Source organism: Cyrtonyx montezumae, unplaced genomic scaffold (assembly GCF_038088225.1).
Source record: "Cyrtonyx montezumae isolate F1298 unplaced genomic scaffold, pur_monq_1.0 scaffold_0, whole genome shotgun sequence".
NCBI classification, from domain to species: Eukaryota; Metazoa; Chordata; class Aves; order Galliformes; family Odontophoridae; genus Cyrtonyx; species Cyrtonyx montezumae.
In genome coordinates, this window is record NW_027071824.1 from 3,260,782 (window position 1) to 3,279,707 (window position 18,926).

Genomic DNA, 18,926 nt, shown 5'->3' on the forward strand with positions numbered 1-18,926 from the left:
GATTTAGGATGAACTCCTTTACAAACTGCCATGGAATATAGATCCCCTGCACCATATGGGACGATGCCTTATTAAAGAAGAAAATGGAGCAAGTGATACACAACCATGTAACCACCAGGAGACTGAGCACATCAGCTCCAGAGTTGATTTTATGCTTGTCAGAGCAGCCATGAGTACTGCATTCCACATCGTGCCTTCCATAAATCAACTTCAAAGCATACATAAAGTAACATCTTTTAAGTGTTAAGAGTTCTGGTCTCAGATTCCACCCCATGTAAGTACTTTCCTAACAACAGCTGACTTCCCTTCAACGTGCGTGCTCAGAAGCAGCAACGTCAAATGAATGCCATTAGGGATGCTGCTTTCTCATACAAAGCCTTCCAGTTCAAAAAGACCCATACCCCAGACCAATCCCTGGTGATGCAGGAATTATGCTACTACATTACTACTGATGTCACCGTGATACCAGAACAGCTCAAGAGTTTAATAGCTGCAAGTATCCATTTTATAGCATACAATAGTGTCACACATCTAAGTGTAAGAAAGCATCTTCCTTGCATATTAAAAATCTGGAGGGGCAGAAAATAAAATGAGATTTTAAGTTTAAGAGCTGGATTTCTATCTGTAAATGAGAACCTCAAAAAAAAAGAAAAAAACACCCACATATATCCAGACAAACTAGATTTTCAAAATAGTAACAACAAAGAAAAATACCTGTTTAATAGAACTTGAAGTATTTTAGCTTACTTACCAAATCAAAAATTGCTAACAGCAGATTGCTAAGAGCTATTTTGTTAAGAAGCTTTGTGCCAGTTCTGGAAAGTCAGAATAATGAAATGAAAATAAAACTGAGATGATCAGTGAATGTCAGCCTAGATACCTTTATCTTCTCTGGGAACAAGATATCCTAAAATTAGAATATTTTCTTTTAAGCCATTAACAAAAATAATTAGCATGAGTTTGCTTACCTTGAAGTATTCTACAAGATCTCTACAGGTCACCTTGGATCCACTAATCTCTTTTTCTACCAGATTTTCAGGGGCAAGCAGTAATGGTACCAAATTCCGCAGCTCTTTCTTAAAATCCTCATCTATATCTGGTAAAATTCAGTTTCAGAAAACAGTCGTTAGCTTTTTTTTCAACCTTATGTTTCCTAAAGGAACACTGAAAACCCCTAACCCTCCAAAATAGCAACACAACTGCATTTTTTAAATATTTAAGGTCTTCAGTACAGGGTCTAGCTTTATTAAGTTCTATTTACTCTTGAAAGCTTGAATTCAAACAGAAAATTGAGTCCTGTAGCCCTTGTAGTATTTAAAGTACACTTCCCCAATTACACCAGTATCTTACACAACCTATAGGTTGTTTGTGCCTTCAGCACAGAACTAGTCAGCATCCCACTATTGCACAAGAATATTTTTAGCCTTTGCCATTCTGATACATTCTCTCTATTGGGAGAAGCACAATAACAAAGGAATCCTAGTTACCTCTCATCCTGCAGTGGCAAAAGCCTATGGTTATACAGTCATTCTGGTTTAGACCCTTCCATTTAGCAAGTTCTTAGAGAAAAGCTTTTCAGCATGAAGAAAAGTTAAGTCTTTAATTTTACAAATGCACATCTTTGCAATTTTTACTTTTCTTCAGAATCTTATTTAATGACTTTTATGTATGTCTCAAGTTAACTGAGATTACAGTCAACATATAGATGCAAAGAAAGATATCCATTTCCCCTTAAATTGCTTATAAGAACGTCCAACACAAATTTCTAGATTCCATCATTTCACCTTTTAGCCCCACTTTTTTCCAATCAAACACATCAATAGCCAACTACTTCAGTGTTTAACTTCCACAACAAAATTAATTCAGTGATCTGAATAAAGAAATACACAATAGAGATTTTCCTACCATTTAATCTCCCATCAAAATTTGGATTTGTTGCAACTTTAAGTCCAGGGTGGGGCAACAGGAAACAGCCAAGGTTACTGAAACAGGAGTGAATATGCTTCCTTACATTCTGCAGCTCTTCATGTTGGTTTTGCTTTACCTGAAGAAAAAAAGCATTAAGAACTGCTAACAGTTTTGCAGTACTGCAAGAAAAATTGAATACTAGTTTAAAAGCAGTAAGACCACAAGATTCCACTTAAGCTTTCATTTTTGAATCCACAACTCTATATAAGTGGAAAAGCACAACATCCTAGTTCATTGTGCATCACCAACTCAACAGTGAGCTGTCATTTATGCCAGACCATGATATTAGGACTACTGGAAATAATATACCTGCAATCTTTTCTCTAGAAACTTTTTTCCTCCTTCCAAGCCATACGCGTGTTCATAAGGGTAACTCCAATCTCTAATTAAGAACATTAGTGTCTGTAACAGGAAGAACAACAACGGTTAATGGTTTGTATCATTCCTAAGGTCAAGAACTATGTCACATGATTATTATAAGATTAAAAAAAAGTCTAAACTTGGCTACTGTAAATGAATTAGCCTTGTAGCTCTGTGGTTCAAGTAGCTGCTAGTTTAAGAGAAACCACACATCAACACACACAAAACTGTGGGGTTTTTTTTAATCTGTAAAGAATTACTTCAGTATCTCAAAAAAAAAAAACAAAAAAAAACCAGCTTCTCTTTTCCACGGGTTTACTTTTTGCTACTCCTGAGGGATTACATGGTCCATCCTCCTATTAGCTTAACATAGAGAGCTAATCTTGACATTAGTCTTGTGCTAGATTAGATGCTTTTAGAGCTCCATCTCACCTGCACCAATCACAAGAACACAAGGGACTCACACTCATACACTGAACATTCTAGGGACACAAGTTGTAAAAACTTGCCACTAGTACCTTTGCACACTAAGAAGGATCATTTGATAATTCAGATTGAAAGGAATCTCAAACTTTGTCTCCACTAAATGGAAGAAGCCTCAAACCTTTCTCTAGCCTAGCAAATAGTCAGAGGAAGCTAGCAATCTTAAGAATTCAAAGACTGAAATCACTGATGCTTCAAGTAAATGAAGTGTAATAATACAGCCCTCAACAGTATATCAAGGCCATATGACCTATACTCATAAACACACACCACCAACCACAACTCTATTAAGTAATGAGAAGGAAGAAAAAAAAAAATGACACTTCTCCTTCAAGACTTGACTTTCACATCTTTTATTCTTAAACACATCTTGTAAGGAGTAGACTAGCTTCAGGCCAACTAATTTCACTTCATAAATTATCCTAAGCTGATTTTCTACACATTCAATTGCTTTAACACATTTAACATATACACTTACTTGAAACGGCTTTTGGTAAATTTCTTCCATAGCTAGTCTTCCATATTCTGTAAACAACTGATAGAAAGAGTGTAAGAGCACCACACAAAACAGTTTTCTATTGTAACAGTGCATTATGTCACATTATGCCACTAGTAAATAAAGCATTCAGTCTTAAATCCTATTATGGATTTAAAATGGTCAATGCAGCTCAAGAACAAGCACACCAACCTTCTGTAAAACTCAGAAAGGAGACTATTTCCACTGGTTTTACAGTGCCACTTCAGAACTGTCACTACACTGCAGCTCAAAGTGGGCAGCCTGCAGGCTGGTCTCAAATGAAAGCTGACCAGGTCTCCAGCTGGTTTCCAACACTTGTCAGCTAGGCTAAGGAGGTAAGCCTGCCTAATACTTGTCCCTTACTTACACAAAAGATTTATTCCTCAGAATTTCAAGGAACTTGGCTAGACCCAAAGTGGCAGACATTCAAATACAAGTCAGGTTCAGCAGCTTCCCAGATCTCTACTTCAGTCTGTGACCTTAACTCATAGTTGTTCTTACAATAAAGTGCTATCATAACTGTCTTCCTCTGGTCACTTTCACCATTTTTAATGCTAAAAGCAGCATTCTTCCTCTCCACATTAAGTGGGCCAGCAAACTCAAGAGAACATAATTCACATGCTGGCAGTCTCAGCAGAGCTTAACACTCAGATGTGGCTTTTTACTAGCCCTTTCTTCCATGAGAGTAAGATGAAGGAAGCATGCCAGTACCATCTACAATCAGGCAACTGATCATCTGCATTAAAGCTAATCTGACACCTCAGGAAAAAAATAAGTCTTATGCTGACAACTTTCCCTTTGTTTGTCAGAAGAACATCTGAGAACTTAGAAGACAAACTTAATACAAGTGAACTTCCAACTCCTTGTCATCCTGAGCATAAAGTTCTGAAGCAGCCAAGCATCCACGTGAGAATGGCTGTTGCTGTGATCTTAACTGCCCACCACACTCACCTCCCTGCCATGTGAAACAGACAATCAGACTAAGAGTATTTCAGACTAGTACATTTCCTTCTCTCAGCCCATGACTCCTTGTCCCCATCTTAGTGGGTAGGGAATGCCCATGCGTTTACTTTTTTTTTTATTGCACTTCCCTCAAACCTCATCATCCACTGTAACACAGAGATTCCTCTATTCTGACCATGCTGAGGTTGTCCAAGGACCAGAGTTATCACGAAAGCCTGGCTTTTAAATAATTTACTAATGCTTTTTTTTTTTGTTTGTCTAGAGATGAGTTTTTCCTATGGGATTTGTTTTGTGGGCTCTGGAGTTTTTGTGGGTTTTTTTGTTTTGTTTTTTTCCTCCCTTTGGCATACAGATACTGCTCTTAACTGAGATCAGAATCAGAAGACTACGTTTAGTTAGTTCACTTCTACTCCCAGCACTGAACAGGACAGAAGTCCTTTCAGTCAGATGATATATACTATAGTCAAACTGTGACAAGGTCAAGACCTGAGCACAGGCAGACATTAGTTAAGACAGAACTAGCCTTTGAAGCTACGGGTTAAGTTAAGAAGATAATGCTCTCGTACCATTCACATGAAGCTAGGATTCAGTGACATTTGACTATAACATTCCATTAGAGGATGAAAATCTCACAGCAGAAACTGGACAACTCTTCTATGTCTTTGTTTCTAGACAGAATAGGACTCTCTAGAAGCTTCTCAGCTGAAAAACTAGAGAAGGTTTCTGGGCAACAGATGCTCTTTCTTCCCTGAGTCGTGTTTCCAAATTTCAGTAGAAACCAGTTATGAAACACTATCAATTCTCTAATTGTAGGGGGAAAAAAGAAGAAATGCTGGAAGTTTCTTGCTAAGTGCTTTCAGGAATTATTTCCCTTTCTAATCCTTTCAGCAATTTTGGCACTTCCTCTTATAGAGAAAAGATTTTAGGAAGGTTTTACCGAATAAGAAGTTTATGCAATATTACTTCTATTCTGTCAAGAGGAAGCATCACATCATGGAGTTGATGCAAATAATATTTTTATAGGCAGCACTAGTTTTAGCATCAGGTCAGATTCAGTGTTTGCACTAAGTACAAGGCATCCACTAAATCACTGTTACATTAATAGTAAATTCAAGAACAATTTCAAGATCGCTGGCTCAGAAGCAGCTTTCTATATATTCTTACCTGTAAATGTTGAAGGTCATCTTCCTGAATGTTCTGGGACAAGTTGTATACCTAGAAGGAACAGTAAAGAAATTAAAATGCAACTTGAAACCATTATCTTTCATGTAGGCTTCTCTAGACCTCGAGTGTTTTCACCAGCTCCAGAAACATCAAATTACCCAAAAGCCAGTGTCTAGAACCACATCAAAGAAAGCATCTCAAGAAAAGTCACCACTTTTATTAAGAGGTAAGGACAAAAATAAAATAAAATAAAAAAAAAACAACACACAAAAAACCATCAAATCACTGCTGACTTCCCTAATACTCCTTAGAACATCATCCTCTTTCATAGGAAGTACGTCAAAGAAGTCTAGGAGGAATGCTGGAATGCTTCAAATCAGAGCACAGTTGTGAGAGGGGAGGACTAAGAAGGGCACATCCATCTGCTGTTCTCAAGTTTAAATGCTCCAGTGGCATCACCTCTGTTTTAAAAACAGCAAGGCTGTTTTTTTCACCAGTCCTTTTTGTTCTCAATTCTTTCCAAAGAAATCTGACTTTTCCTAGGGAGCTCATGACTGCTTCAGTAATACCAATATTGAAGAATATTTAAGCCAAAGATGCATCAATGACCCACAACTTACCCTAACAAGAGGAACATAGGGGTGGTGGAGGGGAAACAGGATAGAAGCCATGTTCTACATACTCCTGTTACTTTGATGTTTTTAACATCAGTAGCTGTACCTTTAAGCAAATGGAGTGTAATTTCACCCTGAGCTGTATTATCTAAAGTCTTAAAGGTTCTTTATCAGTACAGAAGCAGCTGCTACTCTGACATTTTTGAGATTTACCAGTTCACCCAGCAATTTATCCCAGCCTGGTCTTGGTTATCTGTAATCTACACAATACTAAAAATGGGATGCTAAGTATAAAAACATACATAATAACTAGAGGAAAACGTGCAAATGAACTTCCTATACACACTAAAGAGAAACTGCAGACTCGTGCAAGAGGGTTCCTATAGCTCCCACTATTTGTCAGCACAGGTATTCTCACCTGGACAGAACTCGTCATGGTGCTCAGGGCAAAAACCGTTGCACAGTCTTTGATAGTGGATTGGCTATCAAAGGCACCTTGGGTATCCATGAGTAGTACAGCAACCTAGAGATTTTTGAAGAGCAGCAACAGTTAACCAAATTGTTACAGTTTCAAACTCCAGGTCATTGGGGTAAATTCTGTTTAAAGTACACTACTGTTTCTGCTTCCACATCTACTTATTAAACCTCAACCATTCCTGTACAAACGTTTATACATACCTACAGATTAGCAAGCAGCAACTATAGCAACTATAGAGACACGTCAGCCTTATGTCCTTGGTCTTGCTACACTATTCATCCTCTCCCACAGAAATAACACCCCTCAGCCCAGTTAAAAGGTAGCTCTTAAATCACTGTAAAAATATCGGTCTTAGCTTTAGTAAGCTATACTGGATTAACAGCAAGGTATGAGATGGCTCCTTCAAAAGAGATAGACAGATGTCCTGAACTAGTTATTTTCAAAAGAAAGCTAGACAAATGACACTATCTGCTGAAGTGACAGGGAAATGAAGTGGTCTTAATTATAAGAATTAATCCATCCAATACCCATCTTTGGAATCTAGTAAAACTCCTTTTTCTTTCAGTTACAGACAACTAATAAGCAGGAACAAATAAGTAATTTTTACTTTTTTTCTTCCCCTCAGAGCACCAACAGATCCTCACAACTCAATTGCTTTTCAGCCAGAGAACTGTTTGGTTAGCTCTAAAATGTGATAAAACCTTCTGCAGCCCTCTAAGTTGCTAGATGTTTAAGATCAGTGCCCCATATTAATTAACCATCAGATGTTCCCTTTGCACTTCAGCAATAGAAAGACTGTGGAATTCAAGTAAGAACTTACAGTTCAGAACAGCTAAGAACAGTTCATAGTTAGAGCAATTCAGAGTTAAAAGATGCACCAGTTTTGATAAGTATAGTTAGTATATGAAGTATTTACCACATGTAAATACACATGTACCACGCTTTTTGTTTTTACAAGCCACCTGCTGAACTATGCAGAACCACCAGTTTCTGGTCACTGAAGTTGCATTTCTAGTGTCTGCAGCTATGCACTTCATTTTGCCAGAACAGTTACAAGCTGGAACACATCTCAACTCAAATATAGTATTTATTAGAGCTGTTCTTATCACAGCACTTGTCTATACACAGTATTTATAACCAACATAGCTTTAAAACATTCACAGGATAACCCACCCATTGGCCTTGATAAAACAGACTTTGCCAATGTAATTTCAAAATGGGACTACAGTTGAAGATTGAATACCAGCAGGAAAATGCATTCCTGCACTTACACAAGGTTTCCAAGTGTGTTATACAGCCAGTGAATAAAAAGGAACATTCCCTCCATGAAACCCATGGCACTAAAACTCTTCACCCAGAGGCAAAAATTACCACATACATCTGTTTAAATCAAGCACTTACCTTTGTTCCATTGGGTTTATCGATTACAAATACTTCACTCCAGATCTGGATGCCAGTAGTTTCTCGTTCACATCCACCTCTCCATGTAAACCCAGTCAAAGGCTCGGTGTTTCCACCTATCCAGCAAGGAGAAGTCTATAAAACAAGAAGAAAAACTTCTTAATATCAAGGAGATTTTTTTTTTCTATGTTTCAGCAGACTTCCACATCATTCTTCCATTTTCATCAAAGCTGAATGGCAACATTACAGTAAGGACTAAAAACACAATGCTACTCAGCTATACATTGTAGATGATTAAAAAAAATGCTTTGTGGTCTATTGTATTTCAGCAGTTGCCCAGTTCTTTATCCACTAAAGAGTGCATATGCATAACTTCCAAGTCTCAAGCGCTCAGGGCTAGCAGTGAGAACAGCTCAGTTTCATTCATCAATTCTACTTCGCATGACTGGCACTCTTCTCTCCAAAATACAGTTATAAACATCATATATTGGAACGACACTAACAGCTAAATCTCGGCAAGGAAACTTCAACTCCCTTCTCCCTTGCAAATTGGTCAACTGCTGAAATTAAATAGGCATCTAAACCCCTGCACTAAGAAGCAAACACAAGAATCCAACTGCTGTTTGCAGAAGCCAAGAAGAATGCACAAGGATTAGAAGACTCCTAGGACTCCTAGCCTATATATCGCTCACAGAAAGTACTTTTCCTAAGTGATCAGGATTCACTTTAGAAGGTAAAATTCAGAGCTGGCTATGTACCGATCAACACGTGCACGTTATGAGCTCACAGGCCAAATCTCCCACTTTGGGAAAGGCTGACAGAGAGTCCAGTAGTAGCATGAAGCTAACAAGTCTGGCTGCTGGTACAACAGTGAGGTCTTCAGTCCTCAAGGACTGGCAATGGATGGAGCGGTGGCTCACACAGAAGATTCCAGGCATGATGCAAGCACATTTAACCCACAAAAGTAGTTTATGTACTGTGGAAGTAAGAAATGTGAACACACAATCTGAGGAGCTTTATCTGTGATAGGCTACACACACTGAAATTCTGGAAAAGTGGCAAACAAACATTTAAGTGAAGAGGAACCTTAGGGAAAAGCCTTTATAACACAAAGCAGATTTTCAATGAATTTGCCTCTTACGACCTAGAGAAGATCACCAGCATGATAAGTGTGCTCATAAAAGGAGTTCAAAGGGGCATCTTCTCCATACACTAAGCTATGGCCTAACTTGCTAACTCAGTACTGAACCTTTTCAGAAGAGCTCATGATAGATCTCTTCATATCTCAGAGAACACTGTGGGGCATTCAGAGGCTGCACATACAGAAATATTTGAAATAAACAATTTTACTTATTCATAGCAAAAGGAGAAGGGGGAAAAATGATAACTGCTTATATGCTTCATACATACTACCCTTAATTTCTGTAGATCAAGCCACAAGCACATGTGCTAAAAGGAAAAGTCAATTAAGCAACTCTGCATCAGCATTCTCCTGAACTAATCACACACAACATTCACCTTTGCTACTTGGATCAGATATGGAAAAAGCAAATTAAATGAGCAGATTAAAAAAATATATACAGAAGATGTATTCACCTAAGTGAAACAAGCAACTTCACAGGTAGTTGCTTTGTTTGTCTTCCTGTTCTGTTTTGCTTTTTTGTTTGTTTTTTTAAACACACATCTTCAGCCAATAAGAATAAGCACAACCTGAAAGTATACCCTGGAATCTTTGTTTTGTGCAGGTTTTCTTTTTTGTTTGAATCCTACAAGATGTTTACACATCCACTAAATCCACAGAAATCAAAGCACCAAGCCTGCTTTGGGACTGAGTACGCTGCCAAGACTGCAATACTGAATCAGATTTCATATATATTCTGTAGCTGACTGTAACATTACTATTCAGTATTGTGCTATTCAGTAATATGATCCATTATTTAAGAAGAAGAACACTTTTTTTTCCCAATTCGGTCCAAAAATGTTTTGTCCTACGTGTAGAAACTCAGACCAAAACTACCTCAAGCTATTGACAAGTACCTCAATGAGAACTGCATGTAATCACATTTTATTTCATGTGATTCACACAACAGAAGACTTCAGTGTCTTAATCAGCAGAAGTTCATCTCAAGCTGCTTCATCCTGTAGGTGATGCAGATAAAGCCTGGGTCTAACTGAGCTTTGCATTACTTTGAAGCATTCCTTGCTTGTTACTCCTACCCCTTCCTCCCCACCCCACCCTGGCATGCCTTTCCTTTTCAGGGAACTCTCTCTTTCAACATCCTTCATCCATTAAGCTGGCTTTTGGAAGGCTTTGTTCCTACAGGAAATCAAGCTGTAAGTTGCACCACAATATTGTATTAACCTCCCTGAACGTAATTCATACAATGAAAGGTCCAGTGAAGCTTTATTTGCTTAGTGCCATCAACATCTAGTGCATCTTGCAGGTTAATATGAGCTAATAAGGTCATGCCCACGTAAATAAAAAAAGCTTTCAAATCTAAATTAATCAGTGTTACTGCACCCAACTCTTTGTGAGGTTCATTATGCAGAGATCACAAGATCCCTGCACAGTTTTGTTGAACACATAACTGCTGCTATTTGGTGGCAGACCCTGTTCCATTTAAAATAAGCAATAACAACAGTAAGTATCAGTGCTTGAAATGAGATGCCCATCTCCCTGAAGTTAGAGGCCAATTTCAGACATTCAAAACTCCTACCTTTGACTACAGCAGCACAGGTTAGATTTTTAGAATGGGAACTGTTCACACGGTCCCTAGCTCTTGGTCTTAGACAAGAAAATGGGATACTAAAGTTATCTAGGCAAGGTTTTCATGTACTTTAATACTTTAGTAACAGTGGGTCAGAATATCTCAGGATTGCTTGACTAGCGTATGAACTGAACATGGATGCAGTGGTATTTTGTTCAAGGGCCAACATTCAGTTCACAATAAATACAGACTTTAATAAAGCTAGAGAGATCAGACTTCAGTATTATAAAGCTCTACCAAGACCTCCCCTCCTATATAAAAATTTGTATAAGCATGAATGACACGATTTGACTTAAAATTCAGCAGGCTCAGAAGTAGAGGCACTGCACTCATGTTTTCTCATCCTCAACTTCTATTAGTCAAGTTCAAAGCTACTCTTATGCTTGCCATACTCTGTCTCAAAGTCAGTTTACGTTCCTGAGCTGGCAGAAAACAATCTAGCAAAGTGCAGGATCTTCTGATGCACCCATGGGCACAGTCAGCTCAGCTAAGGGCCTGCGAGCATTACAGCTTGAGAACACAAAGGCCTGGCCAAAAAGCATCACATGGGGAGCAAGACCTCCTCTTTTTAGGGAAGAGATAGCTGTTACACCAGATGGCTGAGTTTGTCTTCATCTTCAGTTAAAGAGAAACAAATGGTATTTTGAAGGACATCTATAGAAAACTGAAAAAAGTGTTTGTATAGTACAGTGAATGGAGAACATTATTACATAAGACTGAAAATGACCCAATACATTTTGCTCTCTGAACTTTTATTTTGCAACCTGAAAGTTACAGAGCTCATTTAAAGAGCAAACCTGTTTCTGGGACAACTAGAACTACCTCTACTTAGGGCCCATCTACCTCAGATGGCTGTATTTTTTGGGTGTTTTGTCAGTTTGTTTTGGTTCTTTTGTTGGCGGTTGTTTTTTTGTGTGTGGTTTTTGTTGGTTTTTTTTTGTATTATCATAAACAGAAAACTACAGAAGGTTTGTACACACAGAGTCACTCACTGAACAGCCATATCAATGAAATGTTTACTTCTCTGTAGGCTAAGAGTCTTAAGAAGTCGCAAGTGCCAACTTACTACTTTGTATTCCTCCTATTACACCCTTAGTGAGTGTCTTACAGGGCTCTTGGCAAATGAGTGAGCACTCAATAGCAGGCATTACTTAAAATGAGGGAAGGAAGTCTTCATCTGCCAGCTACCAGCAGCTTCTTTTCAATATTCCCACATTTCCTGAAACAGCAGGGTTCAGCTTGATTTCTCCTCGAGCCAGCTAGCACAAAGGCAAAATAGATGCAATCATCAGATAGTTTCCATTACCACAAATTCCAACTCCAAGAAGTGACCAAAAAGGAATCTGTTCTTGTTCTGTTCCATAAGAGTTTCAAAAAGCAAAGTATCGAACTGTTCATATTCACTGTACAAAGGAACACATCACAGCCCATGACAGGCAGATGAACACTTTCACAGGAGGCCCATGCCACCTTCTCTCTACCAGTCAAAAACTCAAAATACAGTAGACAAGCCAAAAGCTACAGAGTAGGGAGGAATTAAACTCCAGATTAGGCATTAATTAACCACTGACTGAAAAGTATCAAAAAAGTTCCTGGACTGTGTTCAGGGACACATTCCAAGCAAGAAACAGAAAGGAGACTTTATTTCTGTTGGCCATACCTCAGTAGGCAGATTTAGCCCTCTAATAGCTACCTGCTAATATTCTTCTTTTGGCAGCAATGGATAAGACAGTGCTACAACATGACCGTAAGAGGCAAAGTCAAAGCCAAAGTCAAATACTCTTCCAAGCCGCCACCAGGATAAGACCTTATGCATACCTCAACTAGAAGGCCACTCTGCTCACCTTATTTAAGATTTTCTCAAGTCCACTTATGTCAGGACCCCAATAATTTAACAGATAATTGAAGAAATTATATATTGAACAACTGTCACCTTAAATACACTTCTTCACAGAGTAGTAGCACACAGTAGCTGGCCTCCTCTCTTTCTCTGTAAGAAATTCTACCTGCCATATTTGTACTCAAGTCAACTAATACAAAAGTAAACAACTGAAAGCTGAACTACTACTTTTTCTTTGATGCAGGAGAATGTCCAAATTACTCACCCTGTTATACATGTATCTAAGCATGAAGTCCAGCAGAAAAGATTTTCCTTTGCGGAAAGCTCCTGCTACAGACACAACTACTATGTTAAGATCTTTGATGTGTTCCTGAAGCAAGATTTTTTCCAGTGCTTCTTCATCTAATTCAAAGTTATGGTCATCTTCATGAGCAAGAACAATCTGTATGGGGCGTGGCTTATCCAAATCCACCTCGTCATCTGAATCTGGCATGACATCCGAGTCAGGTAGGGCATCCTCCTCTTCTTCCTCCTCATAATGCTTACCTGCAAATTGACAGGTTACGTTACATTAGTAAGTCAGAGCTTAAGACACTAGGCATTGTATAAAAACCCACGTTAGGCTTTCATTCCAGCAGCAAGAGTGATGCTGCTGGAATGCACATGTGCAGATGAGATCAAGAGCCGCTGTCTGTACATTTTCATGAGCTTTGCATGTAGTCTGCATTTCAGATTTCAGCATTCCACAAGTCTTGAACAATCACAGAAGGAAATAGTCTTTCAGCACCAATACCTATTTTCAAGGCTGATTAAATGTACCTTCCATTACGAATTGCAGGTGCTCCTAGCTGAGAAATATTTGTTTAACACAAGCCCCAAAGAGATTACAAAAAAAAAAAAAGTTTAGGGAATCACCTTCTGCTATTGTCAAAATAAGTGCTTTCAGTCAGTTTTGGTTATCAGCACATACAAGCAAGACCAGGATTACAACAGCAGACAATGAAATTCCTCATTCCACATCTGTTTCAGTTATCAAATACAGCAGAATGCCTGCTCATCACTTTAAAGAGGAAAAATCCTCATACACGTATGTAAGGCGTGATGTGTTGGAGACTAAAAGCAAGAAATGCCAAAGCAGTTTCCATGTTCTTTTTCTGGCACATTCACCATGATTCAATAACAGTAAGCGCAGGCTGTTACAAAAAGAAAAAGCTAAAGAATGTTGGGAGCTCATTTTATTCACACTAAGAATCAACAACATTTCAAGTCTGCTCTTTCAGCAGTGCAAAGAGCTACATCTCAGGTCAGATTTAGTTACAGAACTCCATGTGCCCAAACCCAATTGAGGCACCTTCTTAGCACTTACTTGCATGGGAACATCAGTGTATCAGCTTCACTATGTTGGACTGCTCGTCATGCCTGCATTCCCAAACATGGCTTTTATCAAAAAGAGGAAGCAGCTGTATGTAGGTTTGTTATTACACAGCCCAGTGCTCCCTGTGAAAGCAGACCAGGAGCAGTGACACAAGGCACCACGGAACCCATGTGGATCCATACACGGCAGAGATCCTGCCAATATCCCTAGGATCAGCCAAGTCATTCCTGCTGGACTATGCATCCTAGATCCCATCCTCAGCAAAAGACTTTGTTGATGTAATGAGACATCTGAATCATCATCATGAACTTGAAAGCCTTGCAACACAGCAACCCTGGAGTTTTTCCAAAGGCTGCCTCTTTAGCCAGTCCTGACAACATTTCACTTTATTGTGAATTAGAGTGGACAACTCCAATTTCCAAGCATCACATTTGTGCTGCTTCAAAGGTCAGTGACAGTAAATCTTTAAAAATATACACATGCATTGCTTTGAACATAATATAAAGCTAATGTAGTACTTTAGGAGGAAAGATCCCATCTATAAATACCTGGCTTTGTAGCTGGTGCCACCACTAAAATACCATGGGTTGTTTGGGTTTTTTCGACAATGGAGTGGCCTACATGGCACTGGGTTTGCAGGCATCAGACAGAGATCACCTTTCTCAAGAGGGGGAAAGAGTCCTTGGGCAAAAGCTGGCAGGGCTTCAAACCAGGTTCAGAGGGGGAGGGGAGTGATAGAGAGTCTGCCCACGATAAAAGACAAGGGATGGCATAGCTAGGTTAGAGGGACAGGGTACTTGACACTGCAGCACACTTGAAATCTTATGACAAAGAGCCAGGGACCACTAAGGCAACAGGAGAAGGAAATGGGAAAATCTGAGGGAAATACTTCAGGGGAGCTTTAGACTCGATATATGGGAAAAGTGTTTTTTGTTTGTTTTTTGGGTTGTTTGTTTTGTTTTTCACAGTAATGGTACAAAGCACTGACACAGCTTGCCCAGAGCTGCAGTGGATTCCCCATCCCTGGAGGCGTTCAAGAGCAGGCTGGACAGAGCACTGAGTGCCCTGATCAAGCTGTAGGTATCTCTGATCACTGCAGGAGCGTTGAACTACCTGACCTTTAAAAGGTCTCCTCCAACTCAAATGATTATATGATAATCTTGAGTGTTTAAATCCTAAGAAGCTAGAGTCAAATTATCCAGCATTATCCAAGTGAGTGTGCAAAACAGCTCCTAGAATTGCCCTAACCCAGTCCAGCTGACAAAACAGGCCAAAATATTCAGTTGTACCCACAGGCCTGACAAACAGAAGGAGTGACTTTAAGATTAGCTATCAATAGGACACCAGCCTACACTGACACAGTACTGGTCACCATCCCAGAAGAACAACACTGCCTTTCTCCTAAAGCTTTCTTATTCTCAGAAATAAAACATGTTCTCTTCTTTTTGAAAGAGTTTTACTAAACAGAATTTTTCCTGTAGAGGAAGCATTCTTTGTCAGTCAAAAAACATAGGAAGGTAGTCCTTGTCTTTTTGATGGAAAGGAAGGGAATAATTCTATTGATAAAAACATTAAATAGCAAAAAAAAAAAAAAAAAAAAGCCTTGAATAAAAGCACACCTCTGCTCATACGTATTCCCTAGACAATGTTTAACTATGTTTTGTAAAAGCCTTGTATTCTTAAATCTGTTGCATTTCAACTGCAGTAAAGCATTGGTTTTGTAAACTAAACTAGACTGTGTTGCTGATTTTATTATCATGGCAGTGAGGCACTGGAACAGGCTGCCCAGAGACATGGTGGATGCCCCATCCCTGGAGACTTTCAAGGTGAGGCTGGATCAGGCCCTGGGCAACCTGATTTAGCTGTGCATGTCCATGTTCATCACAGGGGAGCTGGACTAGATAACCTTTAAGGGTCCCTTCCACCTCTAAGGATTCTCTGATTCTACAACCTCAAGCAACATCTGCAATTTCTATTCAGTGAACAGGAGCCAGACACTAACCACCTTTTCCTACCTGGAAGTCATCAGATCCTTAGCAGATCTCAAAGCTTAAGCCTTAGCAACATTCTTCTGCTAACAAAGAGAGCAGCCACCCAGAGCCTCCTGAACCCAAAATACTTTGCAGACAAACAAGCAGTGCGATCTTTTATCATTAGTTTTTGCTAAACGAACACATTGTCCCTGTCACAAGTTGATAGTGTTATAAAGAGCTTGCATGTGATTAAAGGTCCACAACATCTTGTTTGTAGTCTTCCATACCCCTGCAGCTTAAATAACACAGCAGGTGGAAGTTTCTTACCCAGTCCTGTTCAATTTCCATTATATTTTGCTCACCAACAGAAACTAGAAAGTGAAGTCCAACGCAGCAAGTCAAGAGGCGGGGGTGAGCTGGTTTGGGATATTCTTTTGTTGGGTTGTTTAGTTTTTGCTGCTTCTTCCCCCTTTGGGGAGGGGGAGGAAGGTCAGACTAGACAGCTTAATATATCTCAAAGTTCCCCAACTGCCTACAGAAAACACTATCATAGCCATGAATCAAGCACTTTGAGGGTGGAGAACTACAGTGTTGACAGCTGTGAAGGAAACTTGATCCATCCAGAAGAGTTAGTTTCATAAATTCATTCTCAGGTGGCACAGAATACCCCTCCTTTCAAGAGATTTTGAACCAGTTAACAACTACCAGGCCAGATATTACAATGTTAAATATGATAACTGTGGAATAAGTGCTACTGATCAGCCCAGCAACATAACCACTATATGCTAACCTCTCAGTGGCTCCAAGGCAGATATCACAAGCTGTTTGGGTCTTGTGATTACTTTCTGACTGCTTACCCTGTTACTCTGGCTAGTTGCTGTCTCAGGTAACACTGGAATACTCTGGAAGGCTTTCTAGGAGGCTTAGGAGTCCTGGGCAGAAGGATTGCATTCCACTTCCAAGAACTATTTCTCAAAACAATGATTAGGAGAAGTCCCACTCCACAGTCCAATTTTCATCAAGAGCTGCAGAAGCATTATAGTAAGCCTGCATATAGTTCATAAAGGAAATGTGCTGAGCAATGTCAAGTGAAGCCAGGACTGATGAAAGGCAGAATACTCCTTACTGCTTTTCTCATTGTTGGTTGGGCACTGTTTTTTTGGTTTTTTTTCCTGGTTGGTTTGGTGTGTGTTTTTTTTGTTCCCCCTCCCCCCCTTCCTCACCTAACCCAGCACACATAGTGCACTGATACCAAGTTTGAATTGAAGTGCATTTGTCCTACAGCCTCAGCTAAGGACCACACTGCTCTAGGTTCTTCCAGTACTACAGACTCAGAAAAACAAGAATAAGAAGTGGCTTTGCCAGAATGGTCACCTCTACACTGGATTGTTTCAAATCACTGTCTCGCTGGCTGGAATTTGCCAAGCTCATGGCAACCTCTCTATACAGGTACCAAAGCCGTTAAACTCTGTTGCCTTGGGTGGATTTTTTTGTTTGTTGTTTTCCTTGTCAGCCCTTCTTTGTTTAAAAAAAACTTGACAGTGTGGGGAAACCTAGTTCTATTCCTGAAATGGGGTTACAGTCCCAGTGCACTCATTCACAGGCTCTCGGAGAAGAGTTTTTTCAGAGGTATGGCACAAGGCTTGCCTGTGTTCAAAATGCTCACATGCACAGAAAACTGGACCCAAGGTTTTCAGCACCTACAGAAAAGCTCTCATCTGGCAAAACATATGGCATTAGAGTTCACAGAGCAGTGTTAACAGGCCCAGAAAGCCATAGCTAAATTTTTTCAAGCAGTGCATTTGTCCTTTGAAGCCTCTGCACTACTAAACTAATGTACTTCGGACTATAGTTACATATCTTGCTCTGGAAGAAGCTGATGCAGAAAGATCACTGACTGGACTTGCCCTGAAGTCTGCTGTCCATTCAACCCTCCCACTTCAGCCATTTGCTAATCACTCCCTACTCCATTTCAGCCCCTCCCAGCCTGAATAATTCAGATTAAGCATTTGAGCTACTGCAATAGCTTCCTAAGCCAGGTCAAATAGGCTGGGAGATGCAGGAGAAGCAATGCACAGAAGCAGGCAGACATGAATGAAGCAAATACAGCCACAGGAACCAACTATGCCCAGCTTCCCCATAAGTTCTGCACTCCACTCAACAGCCACTACAGCAGGACTACTGACACAACAGCTGAATATCTAAAACAAGCAACATTTGTTGAAATGCTAAGCCAGATTTTGAGAACAGTAGTTTCCTTGTGTAGGTAAAGAGAATATTTCAACTGAACAAACCCAACTAAGTAACCCATTTCTTGAAGCATGAGGTAAAATGAACAAAAGCTAATTCCTGCTTCCCCTAAGGGCATAGTGAGCTGCTGATGACCTATTTGTCCTCCAGTGTAAGAACATGGGAGCAAGAGCTCAACTTGCATGCTATGAAAATAAAAGAGACAGCCAGCTTCAAATGCTGAGGAAGAACTTGCATGCTCATTGAATCCAAGTATCAGCAGATCTACCTTTAAGTTTCAGCCCAAATGAAGCCTGAGCTGGTTAAATACAACTCACATTCTTCCATAAGAAAAAAGAAAAAAATGACTTAACTGCTAAATTCAGTTGGTTTTAGATATTTCTGATCAACAAGCACCACATATAAGCTTCTCTGGACACTGGAGCTGACAGATTAAAATAAATTTTAATTGTTTGCTTTTTAGTAGACCAAGACTTCCACTATAAGCAGTCAACGAAGTCAGACACCTTTGTTTCGTGTAGATGGTGCACCAGTACTCCTTCCATTTGCTCTCTTAAGGAGCTACAGAAACGTGAGATAGTCTTTCTAAGGCTCCAAGCCAGAAGTTTTGGAATTTTGTTTATATACAAGCCCATGCTTTTGGTATGAGTCCATTTTAAAATCTAAACTTCTGACACCACTTGCTTCTTCAGCTCTCAGCATCCCTGAACCCTTCTCCTGATCATCTACAGACAACACACATCTGCGACCACACAAAATGACCCAGATCTCC

General features: G+C 39.6%; 1 protein-coding gene across 3 annotated transcripts in view; it reads right to left on the minus strand.

Moving 5' to 3' along the window:
- The window catches only part of ATL2 (atlastin GTPase 2), a 35,989-nt gene that overhangs the window by 7,076 nt on the left and 9,987 nt on the right, over window positions 1-18,926 (minus strand). For all 3 annotated transcript variants that reach the window (XM_065731613.1, XM_065731691.1, XM_065731779.1), the window contains exons 2-9: window positions 12,822-13,102; window positions 7,949-8,083; window positions 6,488-6,592; window positions 5,456-5,506; window positions 3,290-3,346; window positions 2,278-2,370; window positions 1,906-2,044; window positions 969-1,096 (exon numbers count right to left, since the gene is read on the minus strand). In XM_065731613.1, coding sequence (XP_065587685.1) covers window positions 969-1,096; window positions 1,906-2,044; window positions 2,278-2,370; window positions 3,290-3,346; window positions 5,456-5,506; window positions 6,488-6,592; window positions 7,949-8,083; window positions 12,822-13,102 — 989 coding nt within the window. The remainder of the gene's footprint in view (window positions 1-968; window positions 1,097-1,905; window positions 2,045-2,277; window positions 2,371-3,289; window positions 3,347-5,455; window positions 5,507-6,487; window positions 6,593-7,948; window positions 8,084-12,821; window positions 13,103-18,926) is intronic.